Source organism: Mustela lutreola, chromosome 4 (assembly GCF_030435805.1).
Source record: "Mustela lutreola isolate mMusLut2 chromosome 4, mMusLut2.pri, whole genome shotgun sequence".
NCBI lineage: Eukaryota > Metazoa > Chordata > Mammalia > Carnivora > Mustelidae > Mustela > Mustela lutreola.
This window is the reverse complement of record NC_081293.1, coordinates 117143570-117165980: the sequence shown is the minus strand read 5'-3', so window position 1 is coordinate 117165980 and position 22411 is coordinate 117143570. Positions and strand designations below refer to the sequence as shown.

General features: G+C 34.6%; 2 protein-coding genes across 3 annotated transcripts in view; one reads left to right on the top strand and one right to left on the bottom strand.

Moving 5' to 3' along the window:
• PTPN12 (protein tyrosine phosphatase non-receptor type 12) overlaps positions 1-22411 on the bottom strand; it is a 93528-nt gene that overhangs the window by 24351 nt on the left and 46766 nt on the right. For both annotated transcript variants that reach the window (XM_059170928.1, XM_059170929.1), the window contains exons 3-9: positions 17879-17955; positions 15545-15640; positions 14670-14708; positions 12589-12660; positions 7065-7124; positions 5712-5854; positions 2355-2421 (exon numbers count right to left, since the gene is read on the bottom strand). In XM_059170928.1, coding sequence (XP_059026911.1) covers positions 2355-2421; positions 5712-5854; positions 7065-7124; positions 12589-12660; positions 14670-14708; positions 15545-15640; positions 17879-17955 — 554 coding nt within the window. The remainder of the gene's footprint in view (positions 1-2354; positions 2422-5711; positions 5855-7064; positions 7125-12588; positions 12661-14669; positions 14709-15544; positions 15641-17878; positions 17956-22411) is intronic.
• TMEM60 (transmembrane protein 60) overlaps positions 1-22411 on the top strand; it is a 216442-nt gene that overhangs the window by 157503 nt on the left and 36528 nt on the right. The window contains exon 3 of the mRNA XM_059170931.1: positions 6379-6436. Coding sequence (XP_059026914.1) covers positions 6379-6436 — 58 coding nt within the window. The remainder of the gene's footprint in view (positions 1-6378; positions 6437-22411) is intronic.

Below are 22411 nucleotides of genomic sequence, written 5' to 3'. Positions count from 1 at the left end.
GTGCAGTGGGAATAAAAACACTGACTAGCACTGATTGGTGTGTGGAGTAAAAAGTTAAGGAAATACACCTAAGCACAGCAGATTAAATGTATAATCGGTTTGGGGAATTGAGAAACTTGTTGTGGATACAGCCTAAAACAGAAAGAAGGAGAGGTATTTAAGGAGGAAAGAGGACAAGGCTACCTGGAATCAGTCTGTAAACATAATAGAGCTTGAACTCATTCCACAGGTGACTGCTTTCTGGGCTGGCTATGTAAGGACCAGCTAAGAAAGTTGGGTCCTGGGATGAAGCCCCGCTTCCCCATCTCTCTCTGCCAGCCTCTCTGCCTACTTATGATCTCTCTGTGTCAAATAAATTAAAAATCTTTAAAAAAAAAAAAAAAAAAAAAGGTTCCCAGGCTTACTATTTGAGAGTCCTTATATACTTCAAAAGATTTTTAAAGGGTGCCTGGGTGGCTCAGTCAGTTAAGAGTCTGCCTTCGGCTCGGGTCATGATCCAGGGTCCTCAAATCTAGTCTGACATCAGGCTCCCTGATAGCAGAGTCTGCTTCTCCTTCTCCCTCTGCCCCTTCCCCCTGCTTCTGCATGCACTCTCTCTCATCAATAAATAAAATCCTGAAAAAAAAATTTTTTTAAGATTTTATTTATTTGACAGAGAGGGAGATCACAAGTAGGCAGAGAGGCAGGCAGAGTCAGAGGGGGAAGCAAGCTCCCTGCAGAGCAGAGAGCCGGATGCAGGGCTTGATCCCAGGACCCTGAAATCATGACCTGAGCTGAAGGCAGAAGTTTATAACCCACTGAGCCACCCAGGTGTCCCTGGAATGACCAGATGTTTATTCTGCTTACTGGCATTTATTTAAATGCCTCTTTCCATCCCATTTTTAATCTTTGACCTTCATGTTAAAAATGGGTTAGAATCCTAGTTAAATTTTGTTCAATTAAAGATTTTCATTTGAGGGGCGCCTGGGTGGCTCAGTGGGTTAAAGCCTCTGCCTTCGGCTCAGGTCATGATCCCAGGGTCCTGGGATCGAGCCCCGCATCAGGCTCTCTGCTCAGTGGGGAGCCTGCTTCTTCCTCTCTCTCTGCCTGCCTCTCTGCCTACTTGTGCTCTCTCTCTGTCAAATAAATAAATAAAATCTTTAAAAAAATTTTTTTTCATTTGAGTATCAGGTGATGATTACATTTTTGAGGAATACAAAAATAAAATTTAACCCCAGAGGGCTTTTGAAGAAAATTTAAAATTTAAATATTCCCTAGCAACACTCAAAAATGTTAAGGCAGGGGAAAAAAGAAGGAATAGAGGGAGGAAAGAAGTTAGAATGAAAAAACCCTAAATATTTTATTAATCCTATTTGATATAAAATAAAAATTGACATATTCACAGAAACACACCTTAAAGCTACAAAAGGGGAAAGCCTGGCTGGCTCAGTGAGTAGAGTATGTGACTCTTGATCTTGGGGTTGTGACTTCAAGCCTATGTTGGACATACTGTTTAAAAAAATAATTTTTTTAAAAAGCTGTAAGAAATAGTGCATTGAAAATGAGTACTACAGAATGAGCAAGAGAAGCAAATCTACATACAATGAGACAACCTAATGTTTTTCAAATCTGTAATAAGGGCTATGTTTTATTTATCTCTATATCCTCCATAGTATTGAACACAACGTCTTTGAAATAGTAGCGGTAGTAACAACAATTAACACCAGTTTTAATGAAAACTAACACTGAACTGAGCACTTGCTATTTGTAGGACACACATAGTTCTAGGAACTTTACAAAGGTTTATTTATTTTTTACAAGTTATTAATATTTTAATATTAATTAAATTTAATTAAATTTTAAGTTAATTAAAATTTAATATTTTAATATTGAAAAAACTGAGGCACAATGAAATTAAGTAACTGAACCCAAATCCCACAGACAGTAAATGACTGAATTTTAATCTGGGCAGTTCGGCTCCAAACTCAATATCCTTAACCGCTATAAAATAGTATTTCCATTTAGGCATAAATATTTACTGAACTGATTATACTTACACCTAGAATAAATATAAAAGGCAATGAGGATTCTGTATTTGGAAAAGTCAACCTGGAGTTTCCATTCTAAATCTAGGTGTCAATTCACATAGAACAAGGGATGGTAACATGTTTACTTTTCTGCCTCACAAATTATCTCAACGTAACATACATCATTGATACCTTTTCCAGTTCTATTACCTTTTTTCTTACATAGTAAAGCTATTTCTAAAGAAGTAACATAATGAAACACATGCTGTAATTTACTACATTTTACCCTTAAGTTGGAAAATAATAACAGATCAACTGAATATAATGCTATATAAAAATGATTCTTACCCCAGCTTTTAGTAAATTCCACGTATAATCTATGGCACAGATGGCACCTGTTCTTCCACAGCCTGCACTATAAATATAAAGTTTGAAAGAACAATTTGATTTTTGTCATAAAATAACTATAAAATAAATGTGGATGAACATGTTAATTTTTAGTAGCAAAAAAAAAATCATTTAAGAAACCTGACAATATTCTACTATTTCAGTAAACAAATCATATCTTAAAGTATATGCATGGCAAACATCTTAAACATTAGTATTTACATCTTGTGTTTATTTAATTTAGGGAACTTCTAACATTCAGAGAACACCTAAGTGATTCACAGAATATCTAGTAGCTTTTAATTTGGAAATCTAATTCTATCTCAGAAAATCCTGTCTAGCCAACATAATAACTTGAAGAGAGAAATTTATTTTACATCCAGTATGGATGTAATTTCACACACCAGTATGGCTCTGGTGCCTTAGAGGAGGAAACAATACACCGTTTCAATCTGCAAAAGGTATAGAAAAGATGAGGAATACCAAAGCCCTAGAAATTGGTTTGAACACTAGCAGTGATTTCAGCAGAAGAACAAAGATGAGTGACGTACTCATCTCCTAAAGAACTAATAGAACCCAGAGAATGTAAAGTGAAATTCTGCAGGGTTTTTTTTTAAAAATATGACAAAAGTACATTAGAGCAACTGCTCTCAACTAGAGGGAGATAGGAGACGTGCATCTCAGGATTGGGAATCACTGTGAGTAACTGAAGACATTACTGACATCACCAGAGTAGTTTTTAGATAGAAAAAAAGTTGGGTAGCATTTTAATGCATATTTTGGAACCTTTAGAAATATCAGTAGTTTGTCAAACATGTCATCTAAGATTTCCTGATAAAATAAATCTATAAGCAACTTAATGTAATCTTTAAAAAGCTCTTACTAATCCATAATATTAATTTTTAACTGTTGATACATTTATCAATTCCTCACATCAAAACATTTCTAGATTACTGCATTGAGTTACTAGGGGTTAAATGACATATATTTAAAATCTGACGGTTAAAAGTGTGACTAAAGTCACACAAAGATATACACAACCAGACTGATAAAACACACTGCCAAAATTCAGAAACAGATCTGAGTATATGTATGTATTACATAATGGTGGAGTCTCCCATGAAAGGGTAAAGATTAGACCATTCAATAAATGATACGGGGAATGTAAGCCTAACAAGAGCAAAACCTGGATTCGTACCTCATACCTTTATCATAAAAAAACTCCAGATGGATTAGGTTTACAAAAAAACCTATAGAAGTGCTAAAAAGACAGTTTATGTATTACTATCACAGAAGGACTCTCTAAGCATCCCAATGGATGGAACTCATAAATGACGATTCATAACTCTGACCTCATACAACTTAAAATTTATCTGTGGCAAAAGATTGGCAGAATAAAAACCACTTAAAAACCATGCTACTGACAACACGACTAAAAGTTGTTAACTTTTAGTTATATAAATATATATAGATAAATGAAGATAAATGAATATATAAAGATAAATGAAGAGTTTATAACATAATTGTTAAGAGATAAATGCCTGCTATGAAATAACTGGCGAAGTATACAAACAAGCAATTGACAAAAGAATATAAACAACCAAGAAAAAAAAAAAGGGAGCCTGGGTAGCTCAGTTGGTTAAGCAACTGCCTTCAGCTCAGGTCATGATCCTGGAGTCCGTGGATTGAGTCCTGTATTGGGCTCCCTGCTTGGCAGGGAGTCTGCTTCTCCCTCTGACCCTCCCCGCCTTCATGCTCTCTCTTACTCTCTCTCAAATAAATAAATCAAATCTTTAAAAAAAAAAGGGTAGCCTGTCATGCCGGCATTAAATCAAACAAGATAACAGTATTAGGGAGAGTACGGGAACACAGCCACCCCACAAACTAATTATAATTAACATTAGCTTTATGGGTAACAAAATTTAAAATATGTATTAAAAGCATGAAAAAGTTCATGGTCTTTTACTTAGAAATTACATTTGCTTGTATCTATCCCAATGAAGTAATTACAGATGTGCTCAAAGATTGCACCATGAAAAGAGCCACTTGGACATTTAAACTATTGTTTAAAATAGATGAAAAAAGGGGATGCCAGGGTGGCTCAGTCTGTTAAGCATCTGCCTTTGGCTCGGGTCATGATCCCAGGGTCCTGAATCAAGCCCCACATTGGGCTCCCTGCTTAGTGGGGAGTCTGTTTCCCCCTTTGCCTGTTGCTCCCCGCCTGCTTGTGCACTCTCACTCTCTCTGACAAATAAATAAAATCTTTTAAAATAAATAAATGTTTTAAACAGTTAAAATAGATGAAAAAGGATGGGGAGGGGTAGTAAATGCCAAGGAATGAAAGTTAAATATAAAATATAGGGTAGTCATAATTCATTGCAGAAAGAACAGTTACATGATTTAGGGAAAAAATGTACACAATTATATTACGTGGGGAAACATTCTTTAAATACTAAGCACGCATACACTGTGTGGACACAAACTGAAGGACATATACTGAAATTTTAACAATGAGCACCTCTACTGGAATTGTGACTTCTTCCTTTTATGTATGTGTTTTCTAAGTCACTACAGTTAAAATACTATTTTGGGCTATTTAAAAATATTAAATGGTCTACTTCATTTTTTAAATGAAAACCTTCCTATCAAATTGGATTTATGAACTATGTACACTGGGCAACACAGAACAAAAAATGATTGTGATGAATCTGTGAAGAAGTCAAGTCAAAGCAATTTCTATAATTAGATTTTTCTCTTCTTAAAACAGTCAACTACTTAATTAAATCGTCAACTAACCACTGAATTAACTATAGAAAAATATTTTTTAATTAACCAAGTTGTCAACTGATTACCACATGTCCATCAGCATGTCACCTTTTTGGCCCATAAATAAATAGCAGCCTTTCCAATCACGAATAAACATTACAATCAGACCTACTGGATAAGAAAAACTATCTTTGGTATTCTGTCTCCATTAAAAAAATCTCTGAACTCTTTAACCAGTTAATTTCTGAGTCTCAGAAATTTCATTCACTCTTTATAGCAAATGTGAATGCAGATACAAGTCACTTAAAGAAACTGATAGCAGTTTTCTGAAACATGTACTATATTTCTAAGTCTTTTAGAAGAAATATAATGTAAATTAAAAATTAAAAACTGCCTCAGGATTCAGAAAGGTTTTACTATTTGGAAACCAATATAATGACCTATCTCACTTGGCAATTCTATAAATTAGGTTTTAAAATATCAAACATCACCCATATTAATAATGCCACTTATATTTCAAAGTATTTAAATATTTAGAAAATTCTTTTGTACCTGCAATGAATACAAATAGGCACATCTTCATGTTCTTGGTATTTCCTCATTAAGCTTATCATGTCCAGAATAGAATCAAATGATGTGGGAACATCATGGTCTGGCCAGTTCACATAATGAAATTGATATAGCCTACGCGATTCCTTCAAGAATAACAGAAATTCAGCAGTTATAAAAAGATATTACACATTTTAAAGCACACAGAAAAGCCACACATCTCACTTGACTGTCATTTATAAGATATTTATGTGGTATTTAACAATGCTTTAAAAAAAGAAATGATAACTACATTTATTGACTCTCATATACCAAGTATTTATATAAGGCCTTCACATATAAAAATTATTTATTCTCTACATGATGGTATGAGGAAGGTACTGTTAATACTATCCACATTTTATAGGTAAGGAAATCAAGACAGAAAGATTAAATAACTTGCCTAATGTTTCACATCAAGTGACAAATGCGGGATCTGAACCCAGGCATCTCCAGAGTATGCACTTTAACCCTTACACTACGCATATTCTTTAAGTAATTCACAGTAAATGTTTGAGCAATATAGACTTGTATTCAAATCTATTGTAAATAGAGGACTAACAGAATGTTTAAACTGAAAAAGAAAATTAGAAACTAACATGTCTAACCCCAATCCATTTCCTTATTTTAGATCAACGTATGTCTCAAAGTATGGAGTGCTGGAACCATGTCTACTTGTAAACCAGAAGGTAGGAGGTATAAATTTGTTTACGAAAATAATAATTGAGGAAGACTGATGCACTTGATGGCTATGTTTAATTTTTCATAATGCTTTCAAAAATTAAAATAAAAATACAGAGATCGAGGGAGAAGCCAATAGCATTCTCTAATGTCCATCAGATTTTCTTTGATTTCTTCCTAGAAAATTAACATTTTTATATTGATCTGACACACTGAAGCCAAAGGCCTCAAATAAGAAAAATATATATCTAAATGAAAACTTAGCTTTGATGGTGGTTTGTTTCTAAAAAAGTTGTAAACTAGCAAAAGTGGGTAATAATTTTGTAAACAATGCTATAATCTGCTAACTGTAATAGAGGAAAAATATTTGCAGCAAAGAACCAAATATTCCAAGTATAGTAAATTTAATTTAGGAAAATTGTTTTAAAAGTTAAAATTTATATTACTTTATCTAATTGGATAAGCTAACAGCTAAAAATAATAAAACACTATACTCTGATTTTCTTCTTTATTATCTTACGTAAGAGAAATAATTAACAAACTTCCTTAACTATGCAAGATAAGATGGCATACAATTTATATGTCTTCTCTTTAAAAACTATCCTTAGAAACCATCTCTAAATGGAAAATACTTACATTTTGAAATTCAAGTAAGAGTGTCCTAATGAAGTAGTCTGTTCTTGCTTGCTCAGCTTCCTAAAATAAAGGAAAACACTTGTGAGTCAGTGAGAACACTGAAACAAAGACAAACACACCAAAACAAATAACCTTGTATTCAAAACCCACAATATAAAATTAACCATTAAAACTCCAGGTATATCTGGTCATTACAAAAACAACCATTCTAGGGCACCTGGGTGGCTCAGTCAGTTAAGCATCAGACTCTTGATTTTGGCTCAAGTCATGATCTCAAGAGTTGTGAAATCAAGACCTGCAACAGACTGTGGGCTGGGTGTAGAGCTGGGTGTAAGATTCTCTCTTTCCCTCTGCCCTCCCCTCCCACCCCATGCTCTCTCTGTCCAAAACAAATAAAAATCATTCTAAAAGTCACCAAGCTGTTTATCTAAGTTCTACTTACAGTTTAAAAACAAAAATCCAGAAGTGTCTGTTAACCAATTACTTAACCAGGAGTCTGTCATGCATGGTTGCAAAGTTACAGTCATTCCCAGAATTATGTAACAGAAATAATACAAAATATACAATGTTCAGAACCCACTACCACCTTCAACTCTTTTATCTTTCCCTAAAGCTTGATTTACCCTACCTGACGCTCACCTCTCAGTTCACTGGATGTAGACTTGGGAAGGAAGAATATGTGCTCATAAAATTTCAAATTACTATTTTGGTTGATGACAATATAACCACTTTAAAAGTCTCTTACTATCATTTGTCAAAGTATCAGAATAAAGCCACTGTATATTTGTCCCTTAGGAAAGTATTCTTTCTGCTTTGTAAATAAAACCACATATAATCTAGGGCAGTGACTGTCAAGAATAGGATATGGTGTTTTTTAATAAAAAGAATATTCAATAATATTCCTGCTTTAATTTTTTAAGTCACAGCAGTTCATTTTGAACTTTTCAAATAACATTAAGAGAAAGTTTATGTTTTTACTTTCAACAACAAAAAAAACGAGTATAGGTGAAAACATTGATCCCAAAATTTTTCTTTTTTAAAAATATTTGATTTTAGGGCGCCTGGGTGGCTCAGTGGGTTAAGCCGCTGCCTTCGGCTCAGGTCATGATCTCAGGGTCCTGGGATCGAGTCCCACATCGGGCTCTCTGCTCAGCAGGGAGCCTGCTTCCTCCTCTCTCTCTCTCTCTCTGCCTGCCTCTCTGCCTACTTGTGATCTCTGTCGAATAAATAAATAAAATCTTTAAAAAAAAAAAAAAAAAAACTTGCTTTAAAAAAAAAAAAAAAATATTTGATTTTATTATTATTTTTTAAGTAATCTCTACACCCAATGTGGGGTTTGAATTTATAATCCTAAAAATCAAAAAGTTGCATACTCCACCAACTGAGCCAGCCAGGAGCCCCTACACTTAACTTTTTCTTTCTAAGAAGGGCTATATAGCAAATATTTTTGGCAATGTGGACCATAAAGTCTTTGTCTACTAAACTTTGCTATTGTGATAAGCAAATATATAAATTAATGGACATGGTTGTATTCTATTAAATATCTACAAAACAAGCAGCAGGTTACACTGACCTATGCATAATGTGTCAACATCTGGTCTAAGTGGTTACATGCAGCAACATGTGACTGAGTTCCTCCTAGGTAGTCCTCCCTCTCCCATCAATACTTTACCCTCTTTCTCATCCCCAAACCAAGACAGCTTCTGATACTGTCTTTTCTCAGTCTCAAAAACTGAATGTCAAGTAGTCAAGTCACTTATTATGGTCATTACCACCAACCTGTTTTCTAATTATAAACTAAATTTTGGGGGGGCACCTGGGTGGCTCAATGAGTTAAACCTCTACCTTCAGGTCAGGTCATGATCTCAGGGTCCTGGGATCGAGCCTCACATTGGGCTCTCTGCTCAGTGGGGAGCCTGCTTCCCCTTCTCCCTCTGCCTGTCTCTCTGCCTACCTGTGATCTCTCTCTGTGTCAAATAAATAAATCTAAAAAAAAAAACCTAAAAAATTTTTTAGATTTATTTATTTCAGAAAGAGAGAGAATATGCAGGTGGAGAGGGAAAAGAGAGAGAATTCCAAACAGACTCCCCACTGAGTGTGGGAGGCTAACTTGGGGTTCGCTGCTACCACCCTGAGACCATGACCTGAGCTAAAACCGAGAGTCAGACACTTAATCGAATGAGCCACCCAGGTGTCCCTATACACTTGATTTTTGTTTACATCAGTGATAACAAATCTTGAGTTGTTGGAAACAGCCATAAGACATACAAATTACGGGACGCCTGGATGGCTCAGTGGGTTAAGCCTCTGCCTTCAGCTCAGGCCATGATCTCAGGGTCCTGGGATCGAGTTCCGTATTGGGCTCTCTGCTTGGCAGGGAGCATGCTTCTACCTCTCTCTCTGCCTACTTGTGATCTCTCTCTCTCTCTGTCAGATAAATAAATAAAAATCTTAAAAAAAAAAAAAAGACATACAAATTACTTTCCATTTGAAATCTTCTAAGAATTTAGAACTTAAGAATAAGAATTGCTTCATTAGAATGGCTCAATCCAATATTGGTAAGTCAAGGCTACTGCTAATCAAATCAAACCTCTCACAGGGCCTTTTCAAATTATCTTTTAGTTCAATTTAAGAAATCACCCAAAAAAGTCATTTCAAGTTTTTCCAAATGATAATCTATTTCTTTCTTTCCTCTAGTCATTATTTTAAATGTTGTTTACTATTCTTGAACCCCAACACTTCGGAAATTTCAACTCATTTAGTTGTTGAATGTTAAGCAGCATTTGTTTTCAGTTGAAATTTAACATTTAGTAGATGCCTTGTTATATTTAAACTTACAAATGTTCAATACAACTATATTGCACAGAAAATAGGTTTCCTGAACTGTCCAGGAACTTGACATTGTAGAATACTTTATAGATTGCTGAGGAAGGAGGTGTTGCCTCACAGAAATACACAATGTGGTATGTATTATTTTTATCCATTCCAACTAACAGGAAACGCAATAGGTTTTTAAAATTTTATGTTTAACCCACAGTTAATTCTAACCAGGACTTCAGAATACTGGCTACTTATTAAATCCAGGCAATTCTTCATGTTCCTGTGAATGTGTTTTGGGGTGAGATTAAGATTTAAATCAATGGGGGCATCTGGGTGGCTCAGTGGGTTAAGCCTCTGCCTTCAGCTCGGGTCATGATCTCAGGGTCCTGGGATTGAGTCCCGCATCGGGCTCTCTGCTTGGCGGGGAGCCTGCTTCCTCCTCTCTCTCTGTCTGCTTGCCTCTCTGCCTATTTGTGATCTCTCTCTGTCAAATAAATAAATAAAATCTTAAAAAAAAAAAAAAAAAGGATTTAAATCAGTGAACTTTTGAGTAGAGCAGACTGCCTCTATAGGGGGTGGCCTTAATCCAATCAATTAGGGCCTGACAGAAAGAATAAAAGGACCAGTCTTGCCCAGATGAGAGAATTCTCCAATATACTACTTTCAATGGCAACACTGGCTCTTCCTGGTCCTACACAGACTGTCTTTAAACTGGAAATGAGTATTAGTCTTTCTGGGTCTCTAGTCTGCCTGCCTTTGGACCAGAACCACTACCCCAATAGCTCTCCCAGTTTCGGGTTACTGGTCTTCAGACTTAAACTAAAGCATCAACTTTTCTGGGTCTCCAGTTCGGTTGACCACCCTGCGGACGTTGGACTTACCAGCCTCCATGATCCTATCAGCCAATTCCTTATAATAAATATTTTCTCTTTATATATATATATGCCTCTCTTACTGGTTCTATTTCTCTAGAAAACCCTAATACAGGGAAGTTATTTAATTTTCATCTATATTGTCATAAATTTTGAGTTTGAGTAAGCAAGACAACATATTTCTTTCAGGTGATTAAGATAGATGCCATTGGGTATAATACTAAAAGCAAATTGCTGGTTCTATTCTGAAGCTCACTTGTGTTTCTCTTTTTTGCTTTTCCTTCATTATTTTTGTTTACTAATTCATTTTCTCAGTTTTCAGCTGTGTTAGTTTTAGAACTTAAATTTAGCTCATTTCCAGAGCTTATTAAATAGGTGTATATTTTAAGTTTCATAATTAATTATCTGCCATATAAGATCAATCTTTACTCCTCGGACAGCAGTTCTCAAAACCATCTTTGTATATAATTACAAAAATTCTGGATAGCATAACAAACATGAAAGATTAACATGATACACTAAACTTTAGTCATCAAAGGTCTTTCCCATTTCAGCTTGAAATTTTATGTCAATTACCTTGAGATTAAAAGTCACATGCTTCACTGATTGAGCCAGCCAGATACCTCAACTTTAATACCAATTTCCAAATAGATCACTCAAAGCATAGCTAGGTTACCCTATTTTCACTTTATATACATAAAAATTTATTATCGACTTATATACAAAGACTAACAGCAAATTAACACAATAAAGTAAAAGGAAATTACACATTTATGAAGTAATTTTCAAAACTTTTAAATTTAAAAGCAGTATAGGGCGCCTGGGTGGCTCAGTGGGTTAAGCCGCTGCCTTCGGCTCAGGTCATGATCTCAGGGCCCTGGGATTGAGTCCCGAATTGGGCTCTCTGCTCGGCAGGGAGCCTGCTTCCTCCTTCTCTCTGCCTGCCTCTCTGCCTACTTGTGATCTCTCTCTGTCAAATAAATAAATAAAATCTTTAAAAAAAAAAATGATAAAACCAGTATAAAAACAAATACTTTTATTTTTTTGAAGACTTATATATTTAAGAGAGACCAGGAGGAGGGGCAGGAGAGGGAGACAAAGAATTCTTTTTTTTTTTTTAAAGATTTTATTTCTTTATCAGAGAGAGAGAGGGGGAGAGAGCAAGCACAGGCAGACAGAATGGCAGGCAGAGGCAGAGGGAGAAGCAGGCTCCCTGCTGAGCAAGGAGCCCGATGTGGGACTCGATCCCAGGACGCTGGGATCATGACCTGAGCCAAAGGCAGCTGCTTAACCAACTGAGCCACCCAGGCATCCCGAGACAGAGAATTCTTAAGCAGACTCCCTGCCCAGCATGAAGCCTGACCTGGGGCTCAATCCCAAGATCCTGAAATTATGACACGGGGCCAAAATCAAGAGTTGGCTACTAACTGACTGAGCCACCCAGACACCGCCAAAAACAAACATTATTATTAATATATATTTGTTATAATTAAGTGTACATGGAAATACTGAATGCTTGGCTTATATAAAACTGGCCTCATACCATATTATAATCATTTATCAGTCTAGCATCCCAATTTTTCTTTTTTTTTTTTTTTTAAGATTTTGTTTATTTGACAGACAGAGAGATCACAAGTAGGCAGGGCAGTAGGCAAAGAGAGAGGGGGAAGCAGGCTCCCTGCTGAGCAGACAGCCCAATGCGGGGCTTGATCCCAGGACCCTGAGACCATGACCATGATCTGAGCCAAAGGCAGAGGTTTAACCCACTGAGCCACCCAGGTGCCCCTACCATCTCCATTTTCTGAATAATATATACATAACTGAGTACTTACACAAGAAATTTTAAATGGTGCAAACGTTATAGGTTCTTCTCCATACAAAGGCCAATAGCGTTCACATTTTTTCTGTTGTACAAAAAAAAAAAAGCCTGTAGGTAATCCATATGGTAGTTTTTCCTGAACTTCTATAAATATTTTGTGCCCTAGTGTTCAGCTTGTTGCTCTTCCCAGAAAACAGAAAAACTGACATAGGTAGGCAAATTGTTAGAAGAGCTTAGACTTACCCAACTGTTCTTAAAGGTAAGCTACTATTTGCTTTCCAAGATTACTCATAAGAACTTTATTAATATAAATGTCTAAGCTGTTCACTGCTATCTGCTTGGTCAACAGAGTAGATTCCAAAGATCCTCCTCTAGAAAAGAAACACTACTTTAAAAAAACAAAGTGCCTGGTACAAGGAAGTCTGTTTAGTATAAAGGTTGCCACGCAAGTTTCAATGCTTGTAAAATGACAACCTTTATAACATCTAGCTGAATTCCCATTAGGTATAAAATCTGTGGGATAGTAGAAAAGAAAACTCTACTTGCTATAAGAAAAATTTCCCAAGTTGTAACTAAGTAAGGAATATACTGGTATTTACATTCCAAGTATAAACTAATAAACAATTGACACCAAAAACTATGTGCTAAATTCATACATTGAATAATCTATAGTCATATTATCACAGTCATTTCAGAGACGAGGAAACTAAAGCACCAAGGTGAAAATGCTATTAAAGTGTAGGTTTATTTGATTTCATTACTCATGTTCTTTCCATTAGGTCTTATTCTAGGTCAAAATCAAAGTCAAGCTTATGAAATAAATTCGTAGGTCCTAATTCACTGACAATTTATTACTAACAAAATACTATGATCACAAAATCTTTAGCTTCAAAAATTCTGTACTCAATATGACCTATTTTCATCAAGTATTACTACTGAAATACAAGTGGCAAATATTAACAGAATGAAAGAAGAAATGAATCCTAAACCTTAAGAGTAACAAAAAAACAGTAGGAGAGTGAAATTTAAATTTTCTAATACAAACAATTACTAATACTGGTATTGAAGTACATCCTGTCAATTCTTAAACAGATAACCTAATTTACTGGCTTATATATTTTCTAATCTTAGACTGTTAATTTTCTATCCAATATTATGTAATACTTCTACTACTGATAAAGGATTTAATGAGGAATGACAAAAATTATTAGTTAAAAAATAAAGTTTCCCAATGATTTATATTACAATGTCTCACATAACTAAAAGATGCGCTACTTTGCTTTATGCAATATATTCTTTACTGAAAAAAATTTAACAAGAATTTTTACAACTTTTTTGCTAGAGGGGAGGTGGGTGAGGGGATAGGTGAAACAGATTTAAAAAAACTTTACTTTAACTAATCTACCACATTAGTATAAGGAAAATTGAAATCATCACATAATTTGTTTCTAAGTCTGATGTGTGTCACATTTATAGAAGACACACTTGTTTTATTTAATATCTATTCTCTGTAAATATATTAGCACCTCCAACATTAAAAACTTCGTTGGTCTTGAAGCTGCAGGAGATCACAACGGTTTTAAAACTAATTTTACTTGCACAGAGTATAAAAATACCAATGATAAAAATTTCAGATTAAGGAATTTTGTTTCTGTATGAACAAACAAAAAAACGTAATGGCACTCTCAGAAAAATAAGAATATTCCAGCTATAAACTGATATAATTAATCAAAATTATTTTATGGAACTCATTTTCATTTGCTCAATTTAATTCCTATTTTAAAAATACCTCTCTACTTCAGTCCAAAGTGTTCTACTTACAACAATCATTAAACATCAAAAGACTAATGATATAGTATCTATTATTTTAAGTGTGTCATAAAATATACCTGTGAAATATAAAAAAAAAAAAGAGCTTATGTGGTTTTTAGAGATGATCATGTTTCTTTTATCAAGTAAAACCAGTAACAGAACACAAAAAAGAAGTATCTACTTGGGCTCAGAATATAACAAAGGACTGGAACTATATATCCCTAGAAATGAAATGATAAAAACAATCCTCCACAATTATTTTGTATTAATAGGTATACATACCCTTCCCATCTCAAATTCTCGACAGGCCATCACAATGATCTAAAAAGAAATGAGAGATGGGATGAGAGGAAGACTGTATCAATGAAACACAATTTTACTTTTAAAATAAAATATGAATTCTAAGAATTACTTTTTACTGAGCGTAATTATATCTAGCCTGTCAAAAAAAGGAGTTTTAATATTAAAAGTAGGAACTAAAGAAATGATCAAAATCACACCTTGTAATCAAGGAATAACTATATAGCAACAAATTAAATTGGCTTCAATTATCATAATGTATTTAATTTGAATTAAATTTTATGATCCTTATAGAACGGCCTCTGACTTTTGAAACTACATTAAAATATCACTTTTAGGGTATTTACCCAAATAGCACTATGAAATATTTTAAATACATTTAATAAAATTATCTGAAGGCTGAATACATTTAATACTGTCTTTAAACAAGAAGGTTATTAGATTTGCTTCTTTATCCCAACATTTTATAATGTAATGTTTCAAACATATAGCAAAGTTGAAATAGTCTTAACAGTAAATACTATATAGCCACCATCTATATTCTACCATTAACACTTCACTCTTTTTCTATCACATAGCTATCCCTGTATCCATCTAACTTGGTAGATATCTTAACAGTTACTGACTGATGAAAAGATTTAAAGTATTATCATACTCTCCCCTTAAAATATTTCAACTAATTTGTGAGAATCGAATGAAACATCCTAGACTTCAGTTTCGGTCTTTTTAGTATAACGTAAGTTATAATTAACACATCATTATAGCTAAAAAGTCTTCTCAGCCCTTATTCAGTAAAACATCCTATGTCATCACATGTAATAATTGTCAAAACAGATTATGAAAAGTAAATTACTTACTACGACATTGTACTCCCATATCATCCTCCAAAAATCTATTACTGTATTTGCTAAAGGTCCTTGGGTTGCCACATATGCTTTCGGCCCATAAACACCCTAAAATGGTTAAAAGGAAATTTCATATTTATTACAATTACCAAAAGTATTTCCTTACTTAATTTTAAGGTTTCAAATTTTATTAGTAATACTCCTCTTTTCACCTTAAGCATTTCCAAATAATATACTATTTTTGTGTATTTATTAGAAATGGCACACAGAATTGATAATTGAACTGCCTTCTGCTAATTTACAAATTATTATTTCCCTGGCTTCAAAAAAAAAAGCCCCAATACCTACTCACCAAAGCTAACTAGACAGAAACATAAAAAGCATGCTTTGATTCTAAAAATAAGAGTAAAACTACCTAATAGTTCTTTCTTAGCTAGATTATTCCATAGCTACCTTCAATTATTTACACAACTTAAAAGGTTTTTGGGGTGTCTACTATATATATATATCTAATAACAAGCCTGGGAATATACCAAATAAGACAGCAGTCTAAAATACTAAACTAGTACATAATTAAATCACATGATAGATCAGTGTTACTAAGTAGAATTAAAAACTGGAGCTTTTTTTGGTTTTTAAAGATTTTGTATTTAAGTAATCTTTTTTTTTTTTTTTTTTAAAGATTTTATTTATTTATTTGACAGAGAGAAATCACAAGTAGATGGAGAGGCAGGCAGAGAGAGAGAGGGAAGCAGGCTCTCTGCCGAGCAGAGAGCCCGATGCGGGACTCGATCCCAGGACTCTGAGATCATGACCTGAGCCGAAGGCAGCGGCTTAACCCACTGAGCCACCCAGGCGCCCCTAAGTAATCTTTATACCCAATGCGGCACTCAAACTTACAACCCTGAAATCAAGAGCTGCATCCTTCATTGACTGAGCCAGCCAGGTGCCCCACAAAACTAGAACTTCTAACAATGTCCTTATAAAAAGAATACCAACATTGACAACATCTGAAACAGCAAACCACCTACATATTAGTTTTTGTTGAACTTCTTATTCTTAGTTTTGGGTTTTGTCATAATTTTAATTAAATTGATTTTGTTGGTGGGGGGCTATATGAAACCATGACTGTTTCATGTTGCCATGGGTAATATTAATTTTACCATGTAAGTTGTACCACTTGTAATATTTCTGTCAACTAAATATTTTTATTTTTTATTTTATTTTATTTATTTATCTGACAGAGAGAAACACAGCTAGAGAGAGGGAACACAAGTAGGAGGAGTGGGAGAGGGAGAAGCAGGCTTCCTACTGAGCAGGAAGCCCGATGCAGGCCTCAATCCCAGGGCCCTGGGATCATGGCCCGAGCTAAAGACAGAGGCCTAACGACTGAGCCACCCAGGCACCCCAACAAAAAAATTATTTTTAAGATTTTATTTATTTCACAGAGAGTAGGCAGAGAGGCAGGCAGAGAGAGAGGAGGAAGCAGGCTCCCTGCCGAGCAAAGAGCCCCATGTGGGGCTTGATCCTAGGACCCGAGCCGAAGGCAGAGGCTTTAACCCCCTGAACCACCCAGGCGCCCCCCAACAAAATATTTTTTTAAAAGTATCTATAAATACCATATATAAAAGAACTGAAATTATACTGTCATTCAAAAACCCAGAATAACTAATGGAACAAAGTAGTTTTTATTTAATCAAGTAGCAATTTCAATCTGTCTATTGGTAACTACTATGCAAGAACTTGACTGCTTTCGATATGAGTATTCAAAAATGGTTATCTACGTAAATGCTGTATTTAATCTTGTACTCAGTTGGCTTGTCACTAGAACACAGTGACAATTTTCAAGAAGTTTTAATCTGAATTTATATTCTATAATTTTATATCAGTATTACTCAGTAATTCTAGCCCTAATAATTTATCCTAAGAAATTATTCAAAAGAATAACAAGGTTCACTGCAATACTACCATCAAGAAAACTGGAAATGACCTATATAGCTCAAAAACAAGGAATAACCATGTATGTATATTTGTGTATATAAACCAAAGGGACAATGGAGAAGATGATTTATCAAATGGTAAACTGTTTATAAGCCTTCAATGTTAAAAAAAGAAAAGAAAAAAAATGGAAAGCAATCTCAAGTATCATGAAACTAAGCAAAACTCTTTCTTTATGAATAAGGTTAGAAGGAAGGAAGGAAACCACACAGAGTTGGGGCTGTGATTTTTTTGTTTTGTCTTTGCAACTGGTATAATATTTAGGCAATTTAAAAAACTTTAATAAAACTAGTATGTAGGAGGACATTAAGTAGGGGCAGAGAAACATCATTTGAAGTTAATACATACCTTAATAAAATTTGCATTGATATAGTCTGAATCTTGAGAAGGAGTCTTTAAAGTCAACTTAACTCGGCTGTGATCAACTACAAGGGAAAAAAAAGGATTTCATAAACTACATCCTATTGGTAAACATGTGTTTTCTAATAAACTATATAACTTGAAAATATTTTCATTGAAGAACAATTTCTGACATCATATTTATAGAAAGTAAGTCTATAAAAACAAAAATTGGTTGACGTAAAGCTGTGTTTTAAAGCCATAATCAGAATAATCTCAGGAACTCTTTTAAAATACAAATTCCTGGGCATCATCCCAGATTGGCTAGACAAGAGCCCAGTGCTGCAGTTTTTTAACAAACATACGAGGTAGTGGACACTAACCACTAATGCACAAGCTCATTTGCCAAAATCCTTAGTAGGAAATGCAACTTTCAAGTTTCATAAGAAATTACAAATATTGAGTAAATTATAACAAATGAAGTAAGATGATGCATAAAAAGTGCTAAATACTGCACTTGGCAATAATATATATTATTAGGTAATACCAAATTAAGGTAAAAAATATCTTTACCAAAAAGTTAAAAAAATATAAGGGCGCCTGGGTGGCTCAGAGGGTTAGGCGTCTGCCTTCAGGTGGGGTCATGATCCTAGGATCCTGGAATCAAACCCTGTATCGGGTTCCTTGCTCAGGGTGGGGCCTGATTTTCCCTCTCCCTCTGCTGCTCCCCCTGCTTGTCCTCTCTCCCACTATTTCTCTTCCTGTCAAATAAATAAATAAAATCTTTAAAATATACATATATAAATTTCATTAGTTTTATAAATTTGCAGTTTTATTTTTTCAAATAAAATATGTATATGATTTTTTAAAATCAGATTTTAAAGGATTGTGTGGGGCTTGAACTCACAACTCTGAGACCAAGACCTTAGTTGAGATCAAGTTAAATACCTAACCAACTGAGCCACCCAGGCACACATTAAAGAAAGGAATAAAATGAAAAGTAATCTTTCCCTGTCCTTGAAGTCCAGGTATCTCTTTCCCAATAAAGACATTATTAATGTTCTTTTCCCCTTCCAGAAGTAATTTTTATGCATATACCTACATTCTTTGAAAACTATGCAAATGTAATCATCCCATTCTCTGTTATTTCACTTTTTAGTTAATCCTATATCCTGGAACTCTTCCTAGAGCTGATATAATACAGGTCTATCTTATTCACATGTTACATAAAATCCACTGTATGGGTGTTTTGTTATTTATTTAACCAGCTACATTTCTGATGGCCCATTTCTTCCTATTAAAATCTACCACACTGAACACTGCGGTACATGTATCTGCTTTCACTGTGGTATAACCTAAGTTCCTAACAGAAAAAATGCTACTTGCCTTCTAAAAGTTGTATACTAACTTACACAATACAAATGCCATTTGTAAGAGTGACTGGATATTATACTTTTTAATAGGTGACATTCTAAAAGTAAAAAAAAATTAGACATGTATCTCTTGAACTATGCAAGTGGTCACACATTTTCATAGTTACTGATTATTGAGGTTTCTTTTACCATATACTACTTCTTTATATCCTTTACACATTTTTACCTATGTCTATGTTTTTCTACCAATTTAAATGAAAAAAAGAATCAGTCTTTAGTCATAAGTAATGCAAATAGCTTTGTTTCACTTTGTGTTCTTAAAAATTTTCTTGGTCTTTCCAGGATCCCACATTACATATAGTTATTATTTCTCCTTAGTCTGTTCTAGTCTACAAAAGTTGCTTTTATTTTTTTTTTCATGATTGGAATGAGGTTTATGAATTTTTAGCAAGAATACCAGGGAATGATGACGTGTCCTTCTCAGTGAAAAGACATACCAAGGGGTTTATGATGTCAATTTCATATTATTTGTGATATTAATCCTGAATACTTCGTTAATATGGTATTACCTGGTTGTCTCCCACTATAAAGTTACTATCTTTCCATTTGTAGTAATAAATATTTGGGGGGAGATACTTTGAGCCTATACAATCCTAAAGCAGTAGGACTGCCTAATATTCACAAGTATCTAGATTAGAAAGAACCACAGCAATTAATATATAAGATGCCATTATCATATTATGGTCCTGTCTAATCCAGGGATGATGAATATTAAAGGCAATTAGAGTAGAAAAATACAGAAAAAGTAACAGACATGAATAAAACTTTTTAGCAAACCCTTAAAAGTCAACTAATGAATAACTAATTTGTCAATGACTCTTTTTTCTTTTAAGATTTTATTTATTTATTTGACAGAGAAATCACAAGTAGGCAGAGAAGCAGGCAGAGAGAGAGAAAGAAGCAGGCTCCCCACTGAGAAGAGAGCCCGATGTGGGGCTTGATCCCAGGACCCTGGGATCATGACCTAAGCTGAAGGCAGAGGCTTTAACCCACTGAGCCACCCAGATGCCCCAATGACTCAAGTTTTATACATTAGTACTAAGGCCCAGTTCTGCTGATTTTATTAATTTTTGGTGAAATCTTTGAGGATTTGTAGGAAGATACAGAAGACAGACGTATTAGCCTCCAATTAAAATCATGTATCTCTTCCGTGTTTCCAGAAAAGAGAATGTTTGTATGTTTATCAATGTTCTGTTTCTTATCTCACTTGATCTTCTGGTAAATGGGAATATTTAGTAGTTAGGATAATGACAGTTAAGTAACTACACGAAGCTTCCTCTCACCATTGTTTACCAGTAACAAGGAGTCCCAATTAACTACCCTTATTCATGTGAGGTATTAGTCTCCAGTTAAAGTATCTCAAACGCAGGACCCAGTACAATAGTTGGTTTACTACTGGATCCTCAGTAAATGTTTCTGGGGATTATGAACACAAATGAGAACAGCAGCTCCCAAATGATAGTCAATACTGGTATCAGGCTGTTACATCCATGCTGGTAATTTTTTTTTTTTGAAGATTTTATTTATTTACTTGACAGAGAGAGAGATCACAAGTAGGAAGAGAGGCAGGCAGAAAGAGAGGGGAAAGCAGGTTCCCTGCTGAGCAGAGAGCCCTCCGTGGGGCTGGATCCCAGGACCCTGAGATCATGACCTGAGCTGAAGGCAGAGGCTTTAACCCACTGAGCCACCCAGGCACCCCCATGCTGTTAATTTTTAAAAAATATTCCATGATGAAAATATTATGCATACACAAAAATAACAAACTAAATCTCCATATAATCATTACCCTGTTTTAATAATGTCAACATTTTAAAGTTTTTATTCAAATTCCAGTTAATTAACATACAGTGTAATATTAAATAATTTCAACATTTTGCCAATCTTACTTCATCTGTCTCTAATCATAACACCTGGAGGGCGATAAAAGAAAATTAAAATACAAGATTTCTAAGTACCATATTCTTATTTTTTTTTAAGATTTTATTTATTTGACAGAGAGAGAAAGAGCACAAGCAAGCAGAGCAGCAGGCAGAGGAAGAGAGAGAAGAAGGCTCTCTGCTGAGCAGGGAGCCCGATGCGGGTCTTGATCCCAGCACCCTGGAATCATGACCTGAGCTGAAGGCAGACACTCAACCAACTGAGCTGTCCAGAGCTGTCCAGGTGCCCCCTGAGTACCATATTCTATAAGAGGTTTGATTCCATAAGTTCAAGATTCTGTAAGTTCAAGCAGAAAAATGACTTATTTTAAACTCTAAACCACAAATTTTGTAATCACTGCTTTATACTAAATAAGCATAGTGTATTACTGATAATTTATAAAACAATGTTAGGTTGTTTATATAACATAACACATGATCACATGTATTTTCAGTTTTTCATTGGTACTCCTATGAAGCATAAACATGTGTATAACTTAAAGAATATTAAAGAAATGAAAACAATCATTCCTCTCCATGGTTTTGCTGACTGCCTCTAAAATCTCCCAAGAATCCAATTCCAAACCGATAAAACCAAGATTGGCCACACAGGAGGCTCTCTAAGCAGCAACTTTTCCCCTCCAAACAAACATCAACAACCTATGGCAACAAAAAGAAAATATTTAGATAATGTCATCTCTGAAGAAACTGAAACTTCCTACTGATTAAATCCTAGGTCTCAGGGAAAAACAAGAATCTTCATAATTAAATTATAGTACAATATTACACTGATGCATCACTTCTAAAGGCTAGCCAGCTTGACTTTAGTCCTCTTAGCAAACAAAGCACAGATCATTCTTGACAAAAGAGCATCAAGATATTTCTTAATTCTGGAACTGGCCTTAGTATTCTACTATAAAATAAATCAAATCTCTTAGATAGCTCTAGAAAAACCTATATAATCTTTGAACAATGATGAAACTACTTTTAATAGAGCAGAAGCAAATAGTCTTCTCTTGGCTATTTCAACATTGTACTAGAGGTTCTAACTAGCAGAACAAGGCAAAACAGGCATTCAGATTGGAAAGGAAGTAGTAAAACTGTCATTATTTGGAGATAAAATGGCTCAGTATGTTAAAAAAAAAATCCTAAAGGATCCATAAAAAACAACTACACTAATAAATGAGTTTAGG